This window comes from Phascolarctos cinereus, unplaced genomic scaffold (assembly GCF_003287225.1).
Source record: "Phascolarctos cinereus isolate Bilbo 61053 unplaced genomic scaffold, phaCin_HiC Scaffold_2;HRSCAF=192, whole genome shotgun sequence".
NCBI lineage: Eukaryota > Metazoa > Chordata > Mammalia > Diprotodontia > Phascolarctidae > Phascolarctos > Phascolarctos cinereus.
Window position 1 is genome coordinate 326153477 of NW_027555625.1, and position 21442 is coordinate 326174918.

Below are 21442 nucleotides of genomic sequence, written 5' to 3' on the forward strand. Positions count from 1 at the left end.
GTTAAGTGACTCTTCTAAGGGCATATAAGCATTGAAGGGGTTTGATGAGGGGTTTTTGGGTGCCACTGACCCCTTTTATTAATTATATGCTGTCATGATTAATAAAATGATTAATTACCCAGAAACTTTGTCTCTCAACTTTTTATATGTCACAATATTTTGTACATTTGGTAGTTATTTTGAATATAATTTATTTTTCTGTCTTTTCCTACTGGGTTTTGTTGGTAATTTTCAGAAAGGATGATGATTTTGCTGGACTTATTTTATATAGTGCTACTTTACTGAAGTTCTTAATTGCTTCAATTAATTTTTTGGTTGATTTTCTGTGGTTCTCTAAATAAACTGTTATTTATCATCTGCAAAAAGCAACTTACTTTGTTTCAAATCCCACGTACTTTCCATGGCGTGGTGTTCCATGAAGCCTTTCCTGATCACTTCAGTTCTCAATGTCTTAACTTTCCTTTGAATTCTGAAAGCACTATTATACGCCACAGTTTTAATACTTGTTTCTTATATTTCTTAATGTCTGTTTCATGTGTGTGTGAAGTATTGATCAAAGAAGTTCTCTGGTCAACTTGGTGAGCCTCATGGAGAGGTCAGCCTTTGGGACTTTGCATCTCTTTATGAGGGATATGAATATTTTCCTTTGTGCCTCATGAAGGATCAGCCTCAGTGATTGAGATAAATTGATTGGTTTGGACTACTGTTGGGAAGAGCAACTCCCTTCTTTTTCTGGGCTATATAAAAAAAGCAGATCATTTGCAGAGTTGCCCCTTTTCTGTGAGAGTAGCAAATCTAAGTGTTGTGATAATGATTTCCCACACCTATTAGCTGCTAATGGCTGCATTGGGAGCAAAGCCAAATTGGAAATCATGTGTACTCACAGCCACATAGCTGAGAGTGGAGTTCTTAGACCCTAAAATTCAAGTTTGAGGATCCAGTTATCTAGAGGGAGAAGTATTGAGTTTCTGGGCAACACCCGACTCATGGTTGCCCCTCTAGCCACTCTAAGTTTGAAGAGTTGAGGGATCAAGCTTTCTAAAGAGAGGAGAGTTACTCGGCAATACCAACCTTTTGGAAAGAAAAAAAAAGATGCTTGGAATCCAGCCTTTAGGAGTCAGGGAACTCCTGGGCTGCTCTGGAGAGAAGAGGCTTTTGCACAAGAAGCTAGAGGCTTAGCAAGGTGTGAAACCCACAGGGGAGGAAAAAGCCTGAACTTTGTCCTCTCTTACTGTGAGCAATTCACAATGCAGGTCTGATGGAAAAGGGTTACCTTGCTAGCAATCCTAAGTTCCTTTTTTCTTCAGGATGGAGGGTAGATTCCAAATCCTATGGGTTCCTGGGAGTGAAAGTGGGACTCACAATTGTGACTTCAGAGGACTGAAGAGAGGAGTCTTCAGACTCACCGAAATGTCATGGAGCTGCTTGCTTAATAACCACAAGATAATTTCCCTTCTAAGTGGAGCATAAACCACAGGGTGGTGCTATAAGTTGGAAGGACTTTAAAGAGTCCTGGGGGGAAGGAGGTATGTTCCAGAGAGGAAGAAAGATTGTACTGTTTTGAGTTACTTTGGGTCCTCTGAGCGTTTTTTGCAAATCCTGTGAGGTGGAGTAAAGACTGTCCTGTATCTGATATGCAGTGTTACCTTGAGAGCTCAAATGGGATTCATCCTATTTGATTCCCATTAGGAATTCCTATTCCCATTGAATCCCAATGGGATTCCCATCAAATTCATCCACATTTGTGGAGACCTAGATAGGAGTTATGGTCAATATTCTCAGAGGCATCTCTGGGTGGGGACAAAATTAGCCAAAAAAAAGTTAGTGATTTGGGGGGAAAGGCTCTCTCCAATATTGAATCCTACCTTTTTTTTTTGTACACTAAGAGTTTGGGGTTGGAGGTGATGAGGGTTGAGAGGTTGGGACCCCTCAAAAAACCAAAGTACAAAATGGGTTGTCTGGAATGAATTCACAAACTCAAGCAATCTAAAGCCAAGGTGGCAAAGTTTATTGTTACACTTTTCAGCGGGCAAGGATTCTTAAGGATTCCTGCAGCCTTGAGAGGTACAGGTAAAGTTTATATAGAATAAGATGCAATAAAACATGTGTCAAATATGCTAACTAGGTGATTCAGGGCGGGATTAGGGAGTGGTTAAGGAGTGGTCAGTTCTCAATTGAAACTCAAGATAAGAAAAATCCCATTATTCAAGAGATTATCTGGTCCTAGACATCCTGGGCCCAGTGATAACAAACAAGAAGAATACTGATCAGCTCTATCTGGAATTTGCTTGACACAGGAAGGGGTGTTTTTAGTTCACTCAGAGAGAAAAAGATTAATTTAGGTTTTTGGCCCTTATTGGGGCTCGATTGATCTTAAATGATTATCAAGGGACAGTGTTTCTGAGGCTGGGAAGAAATTGGGGTCCGAGTACAAGCACCCAAACATAAGCACCTAAGCATAAGCACCCAAGCACCCCAACAGGGGGGAATACGCCATTGGTTACATCTTAGTTTTTGTTTCCTCAACTAGATTGTAAACTTTTTTATATTTTTATTTCATTAAATATTTCCAAATTACATGTAAAATGTTTTTAACTGTTGAGGTTTAGGGGTGCAGGGGTACAGGGACCTGAAAATCATAACACACAGTCCTGCTCAAAAGAATTTGACCCAAGCCTTCCTTCAGCCAAAGACAAGGTTTATTAAAGATCCACCGTATTAGCCAGAATCTTAAAGAATCTGAGTACCTGTGAGCCGCTAGCTAGGTTGTAAAAATCTGAGCAGTGGCTAGATTTTAAGAACCTGAGCACCTTAATGGAGACAAGAAGGACCTTATATACAAAAAGACTGTGAGAGGGATCTAGGAGTGGCCAAGTAGTTTGGGGTGACTGGAGGAGGGGCCTAAGGAAGATCTGAATGGGAGTGGCCAGTAAGCTGGGGCAAACAGAAGGCTTGGGACCTGGACCAAGTGGCCTAGGGAGAATGGAGTCTAGTTAGGGTCAAGGGTGGGGAATAGCCAGGGACCATAGGGAGGTAGATTGGTTGTAGGCCATAATAAAAGGCCAGTTGATAGGATTATACCCTTAGGAGACTGACAGAGATTTGGCCATGTGTTTTCCCACTTTTCTCCAGGGTTTTTCCTTTTTGGAGTCTAGACCCCATCCTCATCATTAACAATCATTTTTTTTTAAATTTGAGTTCCAAATTATCTTCCTCCTTCCTACTGATGCAGTCTAGGGGTTCTGGGAACCCCAAAATGCGAGGGTACGGAGCAAAAGAATTCCACTACTCAAGCATTCCAGTCCAAGGAGCAAGTGTATCTGTGACTCCAATACAAGTGGTCCAGACTCCTAGTGAGTCTTTGCATTTGATAGGGACAGGACGGATATTTTTATTGGGGGGAAAAAGATTGTGGGAAGATTTGGATGGGATCTAGGAGTGGCAAGTAGCCTGGGGTGGGCCAGATGTAGACAACTGAGAAAGTTAAGTGGCCAGAGAGCTAGAATGAAAAGGCAGTTAAAAGAATTATTGACTGGCATGGGCTTGGGTGCCTCAGGTGAATGCCAGGAATCTGAGTTTAGGGGCTGGATTCCTGAAATTTGTGGGAAAGTTCAGGGGCTTTTCTTTTTTAGGGGTCCAGCACCACTCCCCACCTCCTTGAGGTGGCAAGCAATTTGATATTGATTATACATGTGAAGTCATGCAAAACATATTTCTATATTAGCCATGTTGCAAAAGAAAACAGACAAAAGAAAACAACAAAAATAAAAGTAGAAAAAGTATTCTTCAATCTGCATTTAGAGTTTACCTCTGGAGGTGGATAGCACTTTTCATCGTGGGTCCTTTGGAATTTTCTCGGATCATTGGATCAGAGTAACTAAATCTTTCACAGTTGATCATCCTTACTCAATGTTCTCCTGGTTCTGCTTACTTCATTTTGTGTCAGTTCATGTGTCTTCCCAGGTTTTTCTGAAACCATCTTGCTCCTCATTTCTTATGGCACAATAATACTCCACCATAATCATATACCACAACTTGTTCAGCCATTCCCAATTGATGGGTATCCCCTCTATTTCTAATTCTTTGCCCCCATAAGAAGAGCTGCTATAAATATTTTTGTACAAATCGGTTCTTTTCCTTTTTCTTTGATCTCTTTGGAATACATACATAGTAGGGCTACTGCTGGGTCAAAGGGTATGCACAGTTTTATCATTCTTTGGGCATAGTTGCAAACTGTTCCCCAGAATGGTTAGATTAGTTCACAACACCAGTAGTACCATTAGTGTCCCAATTTTTCCTCACCTCCTCCAGCATTTGTCATTTCCCTTTTCAGTCATGTTAGGCAATATGATAGAGGTGAGGTGGTTTTGATGGGGTATGGGCCTGAAGTGAGACCTTTGTCCCAATTTGGGCTCCATTTGTCTATGGGCCCTAGAAAACCTTTGGATTGTCCTTGAATTCTCCCACTTGATCTAGGAGATCCCTGGCATGATTGTTTTGGCTATACCCAATCCCCCAATTACCTAGCCTGGCCCTCCATTGTCTTGCCTCCCTATGGAGCCAGGCCACTTCCCACCCTTGGTCCCAGCTAGGCTCCATTTCCCTGGAATTCTATTGAGTCATAGACTATTTAGCCATTTCTGGATCCCTCCTACAGTCTTTCTGTATATAAGGTCCATCTTGTCTCCATTAAGATGCTCAGATTTTCAACATCTAGCTAATAGCCCATAGGTGCTCAGATTCCTTAAGAGTCTGGCTAATATGGCGAATCTTCAATAAACCTTGTTTTTGGCTGAAAGAAGGCATGGGTCGAATTTCAGGCAGGACCCAAATGTCGTGATTTTCAGATTCCAGGACTCCTAACCTCTAGACCTCATCAGTTTCTCAGAGTTGTTTTAATTTGCATTTCTCTAATCTGGAGTGATTTAGAATATTTTTCATGTGACTATTGAGTTCTTCTTCTGAAAACTGTCTGTTCATATGCTTTGGTCATTTATCAACTGGGGAATGACTCATATTCTTATAAATTTGGCTTAGTTCCCTATATATTTGAGAAATGAAGTCTTTATCAGAGAAAGTTGCAGTAAAAATTTCCCCCAATTTTCTGTTTTCCTTCTAATTTTGGCTGCATTAGTTTTGTTTGTGCAAAAGCTTTTTATTTCATATAATCAAAATTATCCATTTTACATCCTGTGATGCCTCTGTCTCTTGTTTGGTTATAAACTCTTCCCTTATCCATAGATCTGACAGGTATATTTTTCCATGCTCCCCTAATTTGTTTATGTTACCGCCATTTATGTCTAAACCATATACTCATTTTGACCTAATCTTAGTGTACAGTGTGTGAAAAGTGATTCTCAGAGCTCCTCCCCTCCCCAGCCAGCCTCCTTCTTTAAAGTTCTTCCCAAGAACGTTACTGATAATAAAATTGCGTTTAATTAATTTAATCTGCTCAGGCCTGGGTAGAAAACAGGTTCTTCTTCGTAGACAGCCCAAGGCTGAGAGTGGTCTGGTTGGGGGGTGGTCTGACAGAACAGATATTTACTCTGTCTAGAGGTAGAACGATGGTGGGATGATATCAGCCTCTATTGAAACGGTATTGTACCAGGATTAAGTGACTTAAATCACAGTACTCAAAGACTGTCATTTTAATATAGCCCACCTCCCAGTGTGTTGACTAATCAGATTGACACCCCTTGGGAACACCTACTCTTTGAAGGGTATGTAACCCTGTACCCTTAAATCCCAAATTGGGCCAGTTCTGGCCTGGCCTGCTTAGGCGGGGTTCAGTTCTGAACTGTAACTCCCATGCAATGCGTGTCACCAGCTTGTGAGAGAAATAAAAATGTGGACACATAGCCTAATTTTGTTTGTTTTTCTTAGAACAAACCGGTTTGGGGGTTAACAAGTGTGAGATGTTGGTCTATACTGCCCAGCTGCTTTCCAGTTTGCCCAGCAATTTTTGTTAAATGTTGAGTTTTTACCCCAAAAGCTTGGATCTTTGGATTTATCAAACACTAGATTACTATGACCATTTACTATTATGTATTGTGTGTCAAATCTATTCCACAGATACACCATTCTATTTCTTAGCCAGTATTGTTTTAATGATTACCACTTGGCAATTTCATATAGTTTGAAATCTGAAACTGCTAGGCCACCTTCCTTTGTAATTTTTTTTCATTGATTCCCTGGATATTCTTGATCTTTTGTTCTTCCAGCTGAATTTTGTTATTATTTTTTTCTAGCTCTATAAAATAATTTTTGGTAGTTTGATTGGCATAGCACTGAATAAGTAAATTAACTTGGACAGAATTGTCATTTTTATTATATTGGCTCAGCCTATCCATGAACAATTAATATTTCTCCAGATTAAATCTGTCTTTATTTTTGTGAAAAATGTTTCCTAATTGTGTTCATGTAATCCCTGGGTTTGTCTTGACAGGTAGACTCCCAAGTGTTTTATATTGTCTGTGGTTTTTTTAAATGAAATTTCTTTTTCTATCTGTTGCTGCTAGGTTTTGTTGGTACTACATAGAAATGCTGATGATGTATGTGGGTTATTTTATATTCTGTAGCTTTGCTGAAATGATTGTAAACTCTTTAAGAGCAACAACTAGTTACATTAATTTTCTGTTGCACAAACCTGTGTGCAAAGGGCTGATCAATCAGAAAATGTGAAATCTCATAGGATAGTGTTGGATTTGAAGTCAGAAAAATAGATTCAAGTCCTTCCTCTGACATTAACTAGCTATAAGGCCATGGACCAGACACTACCTTTCTGAGCCTCAATTTTCTTATCTTTAAAATGGGAATAATAGTACCCACCTAACAATGTTGTTGAGGCTCAAATGAGATAATATATGAAAATGCTTTACAAACTTTAAAACACTATATAAATGTCAATAACAATTATTAATAAATACTTGTTGATCGATAGATTATCTGAATCTCTTAAAGGTCATGTTTTCTATTCCAGGAGTGTCTAGCTTATGCTAATCTAAAATAAATTGATGAGGGCAGAAGCACCTTAATGGAGTTAGGGTATAAATCAGGGGCTCTTTCTAGCTGGCTACCCTGGTAGGCTTTTAATAAATTTTCAATGCTAGGTTCACCTTATGCCTCAAAGATAGAAAGAGGACCAGGCTGGGGAGTCAGGTGAGGGATTCTAATCTGTTTCCCCCCCCCCCAACTTGCAGGGTGAAGTTATAGCCTCTGTTTCCTCCTATGTAAAATGAGCATGATAATCCCTGCCCTTCCTAATTCATGGGATAAAGTGAGATTCAAATGAAATAATAAATAGGGAATGTTTTATGAAATGAAAAGCTTTCTACAACTATAAGAGTTTGCAAAAGAACAACATATTCACTGATGGTAGCTATCTAAGTGGAAGACAGTGTTAAATAGCAATAAAGCTGAGGTTTAATACAGTGGGAATGGTGGTACTGCCTTGTTAAAACACCACCTTCTTTTCTTTTAACAGACAAATAATAAAAGCAAACACTTGCAAGTACAAACATTTGCAATCAGATTTTTGTGTTGTTTTGATTAACTTTTTGCAAGGCTTTTATGTTTTATTTTGTTTGTTTTTGTTGTCTGCTTTAAGACAAAATTTATTAATAGAAAAACCAAATGTAAGAACTTGCTATTATTTTCACGCCTTGCATTTCAGACAGAGTGACTGCTTCCCAAGGCTCCCATGCTCTGCCTAGAGTTAGACATTAATATTGTTGACATATAAGGGAGACGTAGGGGGAGGGAGGGGGGACCAGGGCTCTGGGTCCCAGTAATTAAAGATGTCGGCACTGCCAGAGGCAGCATCTGGTTGCAATTACCAAAGGGGACAGAAGTGATTAGTCACCTTTTTAGTAAGAGCCAAATGTGTCCCTTGGGCATTTCCCCTGAGAGTGCCTCCCACCCTGTCCCCAGGCCTTTCCCTCTCTCCCCCTCCCCATGCCTGAAAGCCCCCTCCCCACTGATAATGTCCTATGTTTTGAGGGTGTTCAATGTCTCCAGGATCCCAGTGTGTTGTAGAGGGTGAGAAGATTGTCTCACAGCAGAATACAGTGAGCTATGAGTTCTCTTACAACCTTCTCAACTTCGATTTTCTACTATGGATTTCCTGCACTCTTTGTCCTGACATCTCCCTTACTCCACAGTCTTGTTCCATGGCTTTACAGCTCATTGGCCCCATTTGGTACCAAGGGCTAGGGCAAATGTCATATCATTAAGCCTTGCTTTTAGGGCCCAGGTCTTCTGATGTTCAATTCAATAGCCAGACCAGTGAGCACTGGGTATTCCCAGAGCTAAGGTTTTGCTTTTCCTAAACCTGAGGATTTAATAGAAGCTTAGATCCTGGATCTTTTTTTTTTTTAGGCAATTGGGGGTTAAGTGACTTGCCCACAGCTAGTAAGTGTCAAGTGTGAGTCCCTATTTGAACTCAGGTCCTCCTAACTTCAGGGCTGGCGCTCTATCCACTGCACCACCTAGCTGCCCCAGGTCCTGGATCTTAATGGCAATGGCAGTGAAAGACTCATTTCTCCGAGGACAACTTGAAATTAGGTTGGTATGAGTAGAATCATTCTTCTTTTCTTTCCTAGACTTATTTCTCCTTCGGCCTTCACTTCCTCTGTCCAAAAACCAAGAAGCTTGAGCTACAGCTGGCTCTGTATAGCTTTCTAAGATCAATTAATTCCTAACCTACTGATTTCTTGTTGGTAAAGTTTCAGCTCGTTGATTTCTACTGTCCCCTTATTCCTGGAACAATAAGGGCAATATACTCCATAGTTGTAGGCTCCCAGATCTCAGCAGCTTGAAGGATCTGGATAAGAGCTATTGTAATGTGACAAACCATGCACACCCACACCTGCAGCTAGATGGTTTCAGTGGCTAGAGTGATGGGCCTGAAGTCGGGAAAACCAAGTTCAAATTCAGTATCACACACTGACTACTTGTGTGACCCTGGGCAAGTCTGGGCAACCTCTACCTGCCTCATTTCCCACATCTGTAAAATGGAGATAATAATAGCACCTACCTCTTCAGATTGTGAAGATAAGGTAAGCTGATGTTTGTAAAGGATGCTTTACAAACCTTAGAGAGCCATTATTACCTTGTCATTATTATTATTATTACACCTGGACTAAAACCTTATCTTCTTCATTAAGCTTTCCTCCCCTGCCAGACTACAATGTCCTGCTCAGCATCGGCTTCAGCTTCCAGGAAAGTGCCTGGTTTTCGATTTGGCATTTTCCCCCATAATTCTCCCATAAATGTCTCCAGAATGGTGAGAGGCACCTCAGATTACGTGGTGAAAGTTTCCCTTGTCCTGCAGGGGTCACTGCTGCTCCAGGACTGGGCAAATCCCGATCCCTAATGAAGGGCTGTCAAGTCCGCTAACTGATAGGAACTTTGGAGCGGCCTCTGCAAACCATCTCCACCTATCTACCCTGCGGGAGTGGGATCTGAAGGGGTGACATGCACAGGGTGATATTCTGGGGCCTGAGCATCTTCTAAGCTCTTTCTTGTGCGGTAGAAGAGGGCATACCTGTCTCCAGGTCACCGAAAGTTTATTAAAATAAAAGGAGCAGTTGGTAAATACTGCTGACTCTGTTACGTGCCCCCTCCGTTAGGCCCCAACTCAGAGGCTGGGTTGTAACTACTTTAAAAACACTCCAAGGACTTGACTTTGAAAACCCAGACCCGCCCCCCCCTCCCCACAACCCGCCGCCCCCTCCCCTTGGTGGTGTGGCTTAAGACCCGTGAATTGCTTTCTCCTCTGGAAGGGGCTGGCTCTGCACACCGGAGGCGGAGGCCCCGAGCTCCTCCCAAGGCTCCAGGGCAGCCCCTGGGCATGAGGGTCCCACTGAGCCGCCCCCACCCCCCATCCCCAATCCCGTGTGAGTCACAGTCCGTGAAAGGGCAGAGACGACTTTTTTTTTTCTTTCACATAAATATATCGTACTTAAATTAGTTTAGACAGCATGACATCAGAGAGTAATTAAATTGGTTTTTGTTGGAATTCCGTTTCCAATTCCTGAGTTCAGGTTTGTAAAAGATTTTTTTTTCCACTGAGCACCTGCAGGCGTGTGTGTGTGTGTGTGTGTGTGTGTGTGTGTGTGTGTGTGTGTGTGTGAAATATTTTCACTGGAAGGGATTCAAAACTTAAAAAAAAAAACTGGAGCCCAGAGGCAGCATTACGCCATTCTTCCTTCTTGGAAAAAACCCTCAGACTTAAAACAAGCCTCCTTCAAACCCTCCGTCAGTCCTGCAGGAGAAAAGGGGCGGTCGGCTTTCTTCTTTCAAGAACGAGTTATTTTCAGCTGCTGACTGAAGACGGGCGCACGTCTGGATACAAGAGCATTTCCACTATGGGACTGGATACAGACGCGCAAGAGGCAGATTTAAAGAGTCTCAGACTGAGGAGAAAGCCCTTCCCGCTGCTGCTGCTGCTGCCGCCGCTGTCGCTGCCGCTGCCGCTGCTGCTGTTGCCTTTGAGGTTTCGTTCCTTTCATGGTTTCTCCTGCCAAACCAGAGGTACCTTCGCCGCTGTTCTCTTTGGTGCCATTCAGCGGCAGGTTAGAGGATGAAACTCCCAAGACTCCTCGCTTTCTTGCTCTGGCACCTGACTTGGTTGGACCTAGATCTTATCAGCACTGTTCTGAGTGCCCCAGACCTGGCACAGAGAACCTCAGGGTCCAGACCGGGATTGGCCAAGGCAGAAGCCAAGGAGCGTTCCCCCCCGGCCAGAGGCAGCTTCAGGCCGGGGGGACATGGCTTCAATGGGGCAGCCACTAATGCCAGGGCAAAGGGCAGCGCCAGCCAAGCTGGAGGCCTACTACCCAAGAAGGATCAGCCCAAAAAGATGCCCTCGAGATCCGGAGGTCCTGAGCCCAAGCCAGAATTCCCCCAGGCAAGGCAGGCTGGAGCTCGGACTGTGACCCCCAAAGGGCAGCACCCTGGTGCCAAGGTTCCTCCAAAGGGTGGCCCCAGTTCCAGTACCTTCCTACTGAAAAAGGCCAAGGAGCCGGGGCCCCCAAGCGAGCCCAAGGAACCATTCCGACCGCCCCCAGTCACGCCCCATGAATACATGCTCTCCCTGTACAGGACGCTATCGGATGCTGATAGGAAGGGAGTCAATGGCAGCGTGAAGCTGGAAGCTGGGCTGGCCAACACCATCACCAGCTTCATAGACAAAGGGCAAGGTGAGAGGCAATGCTGACCCCAGGTCAAGGAGGGATGTCTAGGGGAGTGTATTTATCTCCCAGTGCACCAGTTACACATGCCAGAGGTTACCTCTTGTATTGTGCATCTGGTTGTTTGGGCTACATGCATTAGGACATCTAATTGTAGGACGTCAGAGCAGGAAGGGACCTTAAGGTTCATCCAGTCTAGGTCCGTGAGTTTACAGAGGAGAAAACTGAGGTTCAGACAGGGCGAGAGACTTGCTGAAGGTCACAGTGAATTGGTTGCATGAGCTGGGATGAGAACCCAGGTGTCCTGTTTCTCAGTTCCTTGTTCTTCATTTTCGTGGATTCTCCTCCCTTAGTTCTAGATGAAGCTAGATCAGAGGTGAGTGTTGGGAATATTGAGGGGAACAGGGGATTCATTGCAGAGGAGGTGGGATTTCGGCTGGGGGATGGGGTGGGAGAAGAATATCATCAATGAGTACTCCTGTCCTAAACAAAGCTAAATGGTTTGTTACTTTTATAATACAACCCAGGAGAACATAGGCTCTCCTCACTTTTTGCAACTGTAGTGCTCAAAAGTCTTCTGTTTCATTCTGGCCACTTAACTCTCTTGTGATCTTTTACAAGTGACTTACTTTTTGGGTCTCACTTTGTCTCCATATAAAAAAATAAGGGGGTTGTACTAGATGGTTTCTAAGGTCCTTCCACCTATGAGTTTCTAAAATTCTATGATTCTTAGAACTTCTTCTTGAGTGCTTTCTGGGAGAGAGTTTGGGGAAGGAGGAGAACATACTCATTAAGCACTTGATATTGGGGGAGGGGGTGAGGCTGAGCCAGGCTCAGTGGCAGCAAGCCTGGTTGGGGTGGGGGAGGTAGCCTGGCTGTGTGCCCAGTTAGGGAAAGCTGTGATTCCTTCAGGACTCATAAAGTAAGTCCCCATGTCCCCTAGCACTGAAGTTGCTCAGGGAGGGGAGATGAGGAGTTTAAAAGTCCAATTAGTCACTTTCTGGGCCAACATATGAATACTCCCTGGTGGCAAATTGGTGTTTAGGAAGGACAACACATTCTGACATATACTGAAACTCTATCGTATGGTCATCTATAAAGACATATTCATCTACCCAATGAGTACAGCACATACAGTTCACACACAGGATATTGGCTTCAATACAGTCATGCATTCTCTCTGTCTCTGTCTCCCATGATACACACATGCCCTGAATATAGAATGTGCTTACACAGAGGACATCATATACTTGCTTGCATGTATATGCCCACAATGGACATGTTAAGATATTTGTTGCTTAGTAAGTTCTCTTCATTTGTACACTCTCAGAATGTAGGATCCCAGCCCTTGTCCTAGTGGAGAAAACATTAAGTAGTTTTCTTAGTTTCAGTAGCCTCTTCCTGTACACTACAGAGACTGCAGGAACATCAAGAATGACCCTGTTTCTTTCTCTCTAGATGACAGAGGTCCTGCAGTCAGGAAGCAGAGATATGTGTTTGATATCAGTGCTCTGGAAAAAGATGGGCTGTTGGGAGCTGAGTTACGGATACTGCGGAAAAAGCCCTCAGATGGGTCAAAGCCATCTATCCTTGGGCGGCCAGCCCAGCTGAAGTTGTCTAGCTGTCCCAGTGGCCGGCAACCAGGTATCTTGCTTGATGTACGTTCTGTGCCAGGTCTGGATAGCCCCCGTTGGGAAGTGTTTGACATCTGGAAGCTTTTCCGAAATTTTAAGAACTCAGCTCAGCTGTGTTTGGAGCTGGAGGCCTGGGATCGAGGCCGTGTCATGGACCTACGTGGTGTGGGCTTTGACCGAGTTGCCCGTCAGGTCCACGAGAAGGCCTTGTTTCTGGTGTTTGGCCGCACTAAGAAACGTGATCTGTTCTTTAATGAAATCAAGGCTCGCTCTGGCCAAGATGATAAGACTGTGTATGAGTACCTATTTAGTCAGCGTCGGAAACGGCGGGCCCCACTCACAACCCGTCAGGGCAAGCGACCCAGCAAGAATCCCAAGGCCCGTTGCAGTCGCAAGGCACTGCATGTTAATTTCAAGGACATGGGCTGGGATGACTGGATCATTGCACCCCTGGAATATGAGGCCTTCCACTGTGAAGGACTCTGTGAGTTTCCCCTTCGATCTCACCTGGAGCCCACCAACCATGCTGTCATCCAGACTCTCATGAACTCCATGGATCCAGAATCTACCCCCCCTACCTGCTGTGTACCCACCAGGTTAAGTCCTATCAGCATCCTCTTCATTGATTCTGCCAACAATGTGGTCTACAAGCAGTATGAGGACATGGTTGTGGAGTCCTGTGGCTGCAGGTAGCAGCATCACCCCTCCAGCCACCCACCTTTCTCCATGGTCATGGCCACTGTTACATGGCCTCCATTTTTTCATCGGTATCCTAATTCCCAGGACCATGGATGGGGTGGGGAGACACAGCTAAGAGCAATTTGTTAAGCCTCATTTTGCCCTTGGAGAAAGGGTAGTACTTCCAGGGCCTCTTCCAATTTCCCTTTCCATGACTCTGGCTAGAAAGCCCCTCACCAAAGAGCATCTTTCCCAGAAGGCATGTTCCCATCTGAGGGAGTCCCATCCCAATCTGCGTACTTCCCAGGCATCAGAGGATCCCTCTCATGAGGCACCAGCATCAGTGCTGCTCAGGCTTCCAGGTTATGCCTAGGAAGTACAGACTTGAGGGTATGGAGATATCAGGAGCTAATTTTCTTCAGGAAGTCCTTTCTCAGTTCTAGACTCCGTCTCAGACATTTCACCTCAGTCTCAGGAACCCCTAGGGAAGTCTGGCTGCTTCCTGGGGTCTGCCTGGAAAGATAGCATTGGGTGTGACTCCACATACACACAAGAGTGTACAGTGACCTTTTCTATTTCCAGCTTGGCAGAAAGAGGAGCTAAATGGGCAAGGGTGGGGGAGCAGGGATGAGGGTTTCAGGGGCAGCAGGGATGGGGGAAAGGGTATTAGACTGTTATATTGTTAGATTAAACTGTACATTGGCCAAGATAAAGAGCAAAAACACAACTTACAGCTGTGACTGTTTCACTCCATCCTCCTAAAGGTCATGTTTGCTGTATTCAAAATGGGGGGGGGGGCTTGCTTTTATCCCCAGGTGAAGCAGGATGGCAAGGATATTTGCCTCTCTAGCTCCTCCCCCAACCTGAGCTGTAAAACTGCCCAGAAAAAGGGCTGGGCCTGGCAGCTCCCCTATGACCCCATTCCTTCTGCTCCCAAAGTTGTTTTGGCTGGAAGCCTCTGCTTGCTCCTGGGTGAAAAGAGTTGTCTCTTCAGTGAGTTTTCTCACTAACATTCCCCTGTCTGATCCAGTTCTCTAAAAAAAAGTCTGTTCAGTCTTTCTTTTAAAAAATATAGGAAGAAAACAGTGACAACTTCATTTATTGACCTGGGAGTCTCATCTTCAGCACTAAATATGACCCTTGTACATCATCTTAAGTGACTTCCTCCACACTAAGGGTTAATACCCCTTCTGCCTTTGACCTATAAGGGGACTCTGGGATACAGGACTCCCTCAGGTGTGGGACCTCAGAAATAGAACCCTTTTAGGCATGAAAACTCAAGAGACATGAGACATCCTCAGTTTGGGGGATCTAGGACATTTGACTCCCTGAAATGTGGGGAAATCAGGGATGTGGTACCCCCTTCTTGGGAACCAGAGAGTAAGGGGACAACCTCAGGTAAGGGGGCTTAGAATGTGGAATCTCTCCAAACTTAGGAATGTGGGCCCCTTTTAGATATAGGCACTTGGGATGTGGTCCTTACACGTGTAGGCACTCCAGAGTTTGGGAGCTCCCTCGGGTTTGAAAAATTGGGATAGTCATCTTCCTGAAATGTGTGGAATTTAGAGATATGGTGCTCCCTTAGGTGTGGAGAATTGGAATAGGGAGACTGGGAGATGAAGGGAAGTCTTAGGTTGAGGACTTGGAATGTGGGGCTTCTTCAGGTGTGGAGACTTAATAATATGGTGAACATCAGAAATGGGAGCCCTTACAAATACTTCATACAACCTCACTTCCCAAGGGGGTACCCCAGATGACATCATTCCCCACTAGTTTATCTTTATTCCAATCTTTTATTTCTTAGTTACACCCTAGATCTGCTGCCCTCCTCCCCCCTGGGACACAATCTAGGTATCTGAGGTCTAGCCCAGAAACTAACTAAGGTTGACTAGGGCAAGAATTAAGATGTCAGCCTGCCAGAGTCCTTGGTTGGAACCCCGGGTTAACTTCCATTCTGGGCCTTAGTTTCTATATCTCTGAAACAGAGATAATAATATTTGTAATGACTTCACAGGGTTATTGTGAGGCCTTGCCAAAACCAGAGCATGTGATGGATAACTGAAGTTCCCCTCTCTGGCCAGAACCTTTTGTTGTAACTCTTCCACAACTGCAACCCTCCTAAATCTGCTCTCCACCCTCACTGTGGCCTTTAGGCACTTCATCCCCTTCTGTTCTCTTAGTCCATCGCCCCTGCTTCAATTTTGTTTCCCTCCCTTCATAGTCTTGTGGCCATACATTCCAATAATGCACTTTTCTTCACCTTTGAGTCCCTTCTTCCTTTGTCCTTCCCAGTTACCCAGTGCTGGATAATTCTATCAGCCTGTCTTCTCCAATCCTGATACAGAAATGCTACTGGAGGAATTCATGAAACTATGTGTCCACTATAAATTTGTGTTACCCAGCCCTCAACTGGGCCCCTACTGCTGCAACGCAATCCTTTTATTTATCCTTTTGCCTCCCAAAAATGTTTGTGTGCACTGGAGATGCATGGATAAAAGTCCACTGGAAAGTAGATGCAGAATGCCTGTTCTCAAATTATGAAAAGCAATTGGATAGGCAGTTCAATGTATATGTATGTATATGTATTGCATATATGTATATGTGTATATGTATGTGTATGTATATGTGTATATGTGTGTATATGTATATATGTATGTGCATATACATATGTATATGCCTCTATGTATGTATGTACATATATAACATGTAATATATATGCATGCTAGGGCCATAATTACACAGGAAAGATGCATGTATGGATACTGCACAGGGCTTTCAATAATCCTGAGCTACTTGCTGCCACAAAACTCACATTTTTAATACCAGTATATTCCCAGTAATGGTTGTGAATCATAAAACATCAAGATATCAGAAGAATTCAATGACAAGTTACCCAAAGAGTAATGGAAAGATATATAGTAGGTGTAAGTAGGCTACAACGTATTACCAGTAGTGACTCACTCAAGAAATGGAACAAAATATATCATCATGGATATTTGTGTATAGAAAAGGAGGTGTGTTGGCTATGCAGCAGGAGGGAGGGATATAGGTAACTGAAGGACTGCACTGGGACATTAAAAAAATATTAATAGGACTGAAGTAAGAACTCGGGTAGGTTGGGTAGAACCTTTACAGAGAAGTTACAGAAAGACCTTCATAAGAATTATACAGGATAAGAAGACATGAAAGAGTTTCAGTCTCAGTCAGTGGATGGAATGTACCTACATGGATACATACAATCTGGAATTCTTCAGCCTATTGAAATACTAGCTTCCTATCACACTCTTGCTATGGTTATTCCAAACTTTGCCTTTCTGTTCAAACCTCCAGCTCTACTCCACCAACTTCTTTCTTAGTGGATGACTTGAATTCCTAATTTATTGCAGGTGAGGCCAAATAATTCTGACTCCTTTATTTCCCTTCAGATAAATTCCTCAAAGCCCTTCAGTCTTTGATCTGTTTCTCTTCTTTCATAGGCAGCACTATATGATGGAGAGATTACCAAATTTGGAGTTCAGAGGAGCTGGGTTTAAATCCCAGTTCTTCTATTAACTACCTGTGTGACACTAGGCAAATCATTTAAACTAGTCAGCTAGGTGGTATAGTATAGTACCTGTAGTTGGGAAAACGAGCTCAGATCTGTCCTCAGACATTTACTACCTGTGTGACCCTTGAGAAAGTCACTTAACATCTGTTTCAGCTTCCTCATTTATAAAATGAGGATAATATCACCTGTCTCCCAGGGTTGTTGTGATAATAAAATGAACTAGTTATAAAATGAGTTTTGTAAACCTTAAAACACTATATAAATGTTAGTTATCATCATCATCCTCTTTGGACCTCAGTTTTCTTCTTTGAAAGTCCATAGCTTATGAGGTGCCTTCCAATGCTAAATCTATGCTGTTCTGTACTTCTGATCTCAGGGGATGAAGTGAGTCTATCTCAGCCAGGTCTAATCCTTCTCTTTGTGCTCTTTATCCTATCCTTGTCCATCACCTTCAGGAGTTTGCCTAATCCTTCAATTCCTTCTCTCTCAACTTCCATCTTTTCTTTATCACAAATCTGTTCCTATTTTCCTTACAAATGCTCTTAGAACAATCCCCCCCAACTTTTCCTTCATCTATATAGTCTTTTCACTTATTTTTCATCTTTCTTCTCCCTTTCACTTTTAAACTAAAAAAAAAATCAAACACTTAACCTAATGTATCTTCACTCTCCACTATTTCCTCAAGGCTCCATAGCCTGGCTTTAGACTTTTTATACCACCATAGGTGCATATAGATAGTGGAATAGGTGCCTCAGTGTATCAGTACACCTTGGGGTAAGCATTATCATTGTTCCTTTCTCTACTCACTTCCCAACTGTACTATTGTAAAAGTCTCCTAACTGGCCTCCCTGCCCCTAATCTTTTCCCTCAATTCATCTTTAACCTACTCATCAACATTTCTTAATGCAGTGCTTTGATCATATCACTCCCCTACTCAAACATTTTCACTAGTACCTGCCTATTGAATCAATGAAAAAGCATTTACTAAGTACTGGTTCTTGGCAATGTGCTAGGCCCTGGGGATACAAAGACAAAAATGAAAAGGTCTGTTCCCAAAGAGCCGACATTCTATCTCAGGTTGCATAAGCATATACAGAATAACTCCAAGGTAACTTTTTGAGAGGGAGACACTTGCAGCCTGGAGGATTAGCCTCAGATAGGTGGTGGTGGTTGAACTGGGCATTAAAGGAATCAAGGCAAACAGCTTGTGGAAAGACATAGAGTCAAGAAAAGGGAATATCATGGATAAGCAGAAGCAAGATCAGTCTAACTGGACTGTGGAGTGCCTGAAGGGGAGCAACATATCATAAAGGCAGAAAGGTAGGTGGGGCATAGGTTGTGAAGGGATTTAAATTCCAAACAGAAGAGTTGGTATTTGAGCCTAGAAGTAATAGGGAGCCCTTGAATTTCAGAAGAGACAGACTCGAGAAAGGAAGACCAATTTGGAAGCTATTGCAACAAGCCAGGTGAGAAGTTATAAAGACCTGACCTAGCATGGTAGCTATGTGAGAGGAAATAAGGGGATCACATGTGAAAGAGGTTGTAGAGGTAGAACTGACAAGACTTGGTAACTAATTGAACCTCTCAATGTAGCTCAATATTGCATTAGCTTTTTTGGCCGCCTTATTATACTGTTGGCTTAAAACTATCAGATCTATTATGTGCAAACAACTAGTTATATCTCCTCAATCTTATACTTATGAAGTAAAGTTTTAAAACTCAAGTGCTCGTTTATATTTATCCTTATTAAATTTCTTATTTTATTCAATTCAGCCCAATGTTCTAGCCTATCATGATCAAGTAGACAGGTCAGTGGTATAGTGGATAGAGTATTAGGCCTAGAGTCAGGAAGACCTGAATTCAAATTTGGCCTCAGACATTTACTAGCTGTGTGACCCTAAGCAATTCACTTGACCTCTGTCTCAGTTTCCCTATGTATAAAAATGGGGATAATAATAGCACCTATCATTGGGTGCACAACAGAGTTGTGAGGATAAAATGGGATGATATTTGTAAAGAACTTAGCACAGTGCTTGGCACATAGTACTAGCTGAGTTACCACGGACAAGTCTCTGAATCTCGGTTTCCTCATCTGTAAAATGAGCACAGTGGGACCTGGAATACCTATTTAATTGGCCTATATGAAGATCAAATAAGATACTCTGTGTAAATTGCTTTGCAATCCTCAAAGCATCTATATGATTAAATACTTAATAGATCTATGATATTGTTTTCTATTTCCTCTCCAGGTAAAGAGCATACATACATGTATGTCTTTTCAATCTGTGTAATTCCTATCCATATTCTCCATTGATCCTTTACAAAAGAGTTAGCTAATATGTGTGAGACCTTCGTCTAGGACTTTTTTGCATTTTCTGGGTACCAGAGTAGAAGTAGGGTTACCTTTGCCTTGTTACATGAGTGGTCCACCTCCTTTTCTGACCATAAATTTCTTAAATATTTCTTATGGCATTTCTTGGTCACAGGCAATCATGGGAAAGATGCTGCAGTCTACTTGTGCCCACTATGTTCATTGCCCTTTGATCCCTCACAATTTTGATTCTTTTGAGACTGTGGTTGTTTTGGGTTGGGCCTGACTCATGCCAGTCCTCTGGTAGTTTAGATTCAATACTGGAACTGTATGAGACACAAGCCATTCAACAGTTAACAGAGAGAGATTTACTTAACCATAGCAGGTGAAAGATACTAAACAAGGATAGGCATTGAAGATGGGTTGATTCAGCTTGGTATAAGTTCCTTTGCCTGTGTATGGCATTGTGATATACCAGCCAAGCACGAGAACACACCCCAGGAGTTCCTCTTGGCTCCTTGGTATTCAGGTGATGAGGAAGTGAGCCCTTAGTCCTCTGAGCCAACCAAAAGAACGTCTCAATCCCTTTTAAGGAAAAACTAGACTAACATGCATGGGGGCTAGGATATTGCTTCTGCCACAATAGTGTTCCAAGACTCACAACAGTACACATATTAAAAACAAACTGGAGATAAACAATGGTTTGCCCTAGACTGAATATGAGGAAGAGACAATGCTTTTAATACTCCCAAAGTGCTCACTGACATAAAAGTGCTATAGACATAAAAGTGCTATAGAAATGTCACCTGTTTTTGTTTCTATTAAGGATGAGGGGAATAAATTTCTAGATAGCGAGGAAAAAGCCAATTAATAGCAAAAAAATTAAAGATGAGATAAAGAAAGTGTGCAAATTCCTGAAATAGACAGGAAAGGAAGGAATTAAGAATGCAAGTAGAGGCATTTATCTTGGCAAGAAGGGCCACTTTTCCTTTCGAAACTGGAGGGAAGGAGGATAAAGGCAGAGGTTGCATTAATTTATAAGGGTGACTCCATACAGTGTGCTCGGACTTATCCTTTGATAAGTCTGGTCAGCTTCATGGGAGTTTTGAGGTCTGTTTTCAACCATGTGGTAAGTCAGCACTGAAAGGACTTGACTTTTGGTTTAACATGGCTGCGTGGCCCCTTGCTTCACCATCCCCCTCCCACCCATGATAAGGTGCTACAGTTAAAAGAGATACCCTTTGTCTCAGTGTCTTTGCTTCAATTCCATGTTTCCTTTCCTGGGAAGGACTGAGCATTAACCTTGAGGTAGACATGTCCAGGCTTGTGATTTTGTGAGGTCCCAAAGTCCCGGGTCCATTGTGTGAAGCTAACTGGCTTCAAGAGGAGTGTTTTTATAGGAGTATATTACTGTCGACAAGAAAAGGATTGGTTCCAGCCTGGTCCATTTTACCAGTAGACATGTATTGGTAATTGCTTGGACGGTGGAGAGCCTGGGTGAAATATAAAATGTCTAATTAGTAGTCATATGTTCTTATGAAGTTCAAGTGCTAGCATCCCATTATATTCTAATAGTAGTTATAAGTTAAATTACTGACTTCTATCACAAGTTTTAAGTTGAACGTGTGCTTGTGAGTGTTGTATTTAGCATTTCCTTTTATTTATAGGAAATAAATACCTGATTCATATTGTATACTGAGTACCTTTTAACTACCCCTAGATGTCTTAGATACCTAACAAACTTAAGCTATAATGTAAATTTGTCCCTAAGGTGGGGTTTTAACAAGCCAAAAGGTATGAGAATAGGAAGGCTAACCCCTCTGGAGGAGGTCAGGCTCTTCCAAGACTGAATCCAGTTGGATTGTATAAGTGGGTCTAGAGTAGAGTAAGTCTCCTAAGTGGAAAAGAAAATGAGTACCATATCCCAGGCCTTATGGGCCCTATATGGATATGTACAAAGAAAATCATAATAATATAAAAAACTATATTAATAAAATAGAGGAGGGATTCCCTATACATGATTTCCTCCTGGTGCTCCTATTTGTAGACGACATTGTGCTGTTAGCCATAAGCCCTGAAA

The 21442-nt window shown here is 42.7% G+C and overlaps 1 protein-coding gene across 1 annotated transcript; it reads left to right on the plus strand.

Moving 5' to 3' along the window:
* The first annotated feature begins 10187 nt into the window (after positions 1 to 10187).
* On the plus strand, positions 10188 to 14791 carry GDF5 (growth differentiation factor 5). Its single transcript, XM_020998516.2, has 2 exons — positions 10188 to 11201; positions 12651 to 14791. Exons 1-2 carry the CDS (start codon positions 10583 to 10585, stop codon positions 13517 to 13519), a joined length of 1488 nt encoding a protein of 495 aa, XP_020854175.1. The 5' UTR covers positions 10188 to 10582; the 3' UTR covers positions 13520 to 14791.
* Positions 14792 to 21442: the final 6651 nt, after the last annotated feature.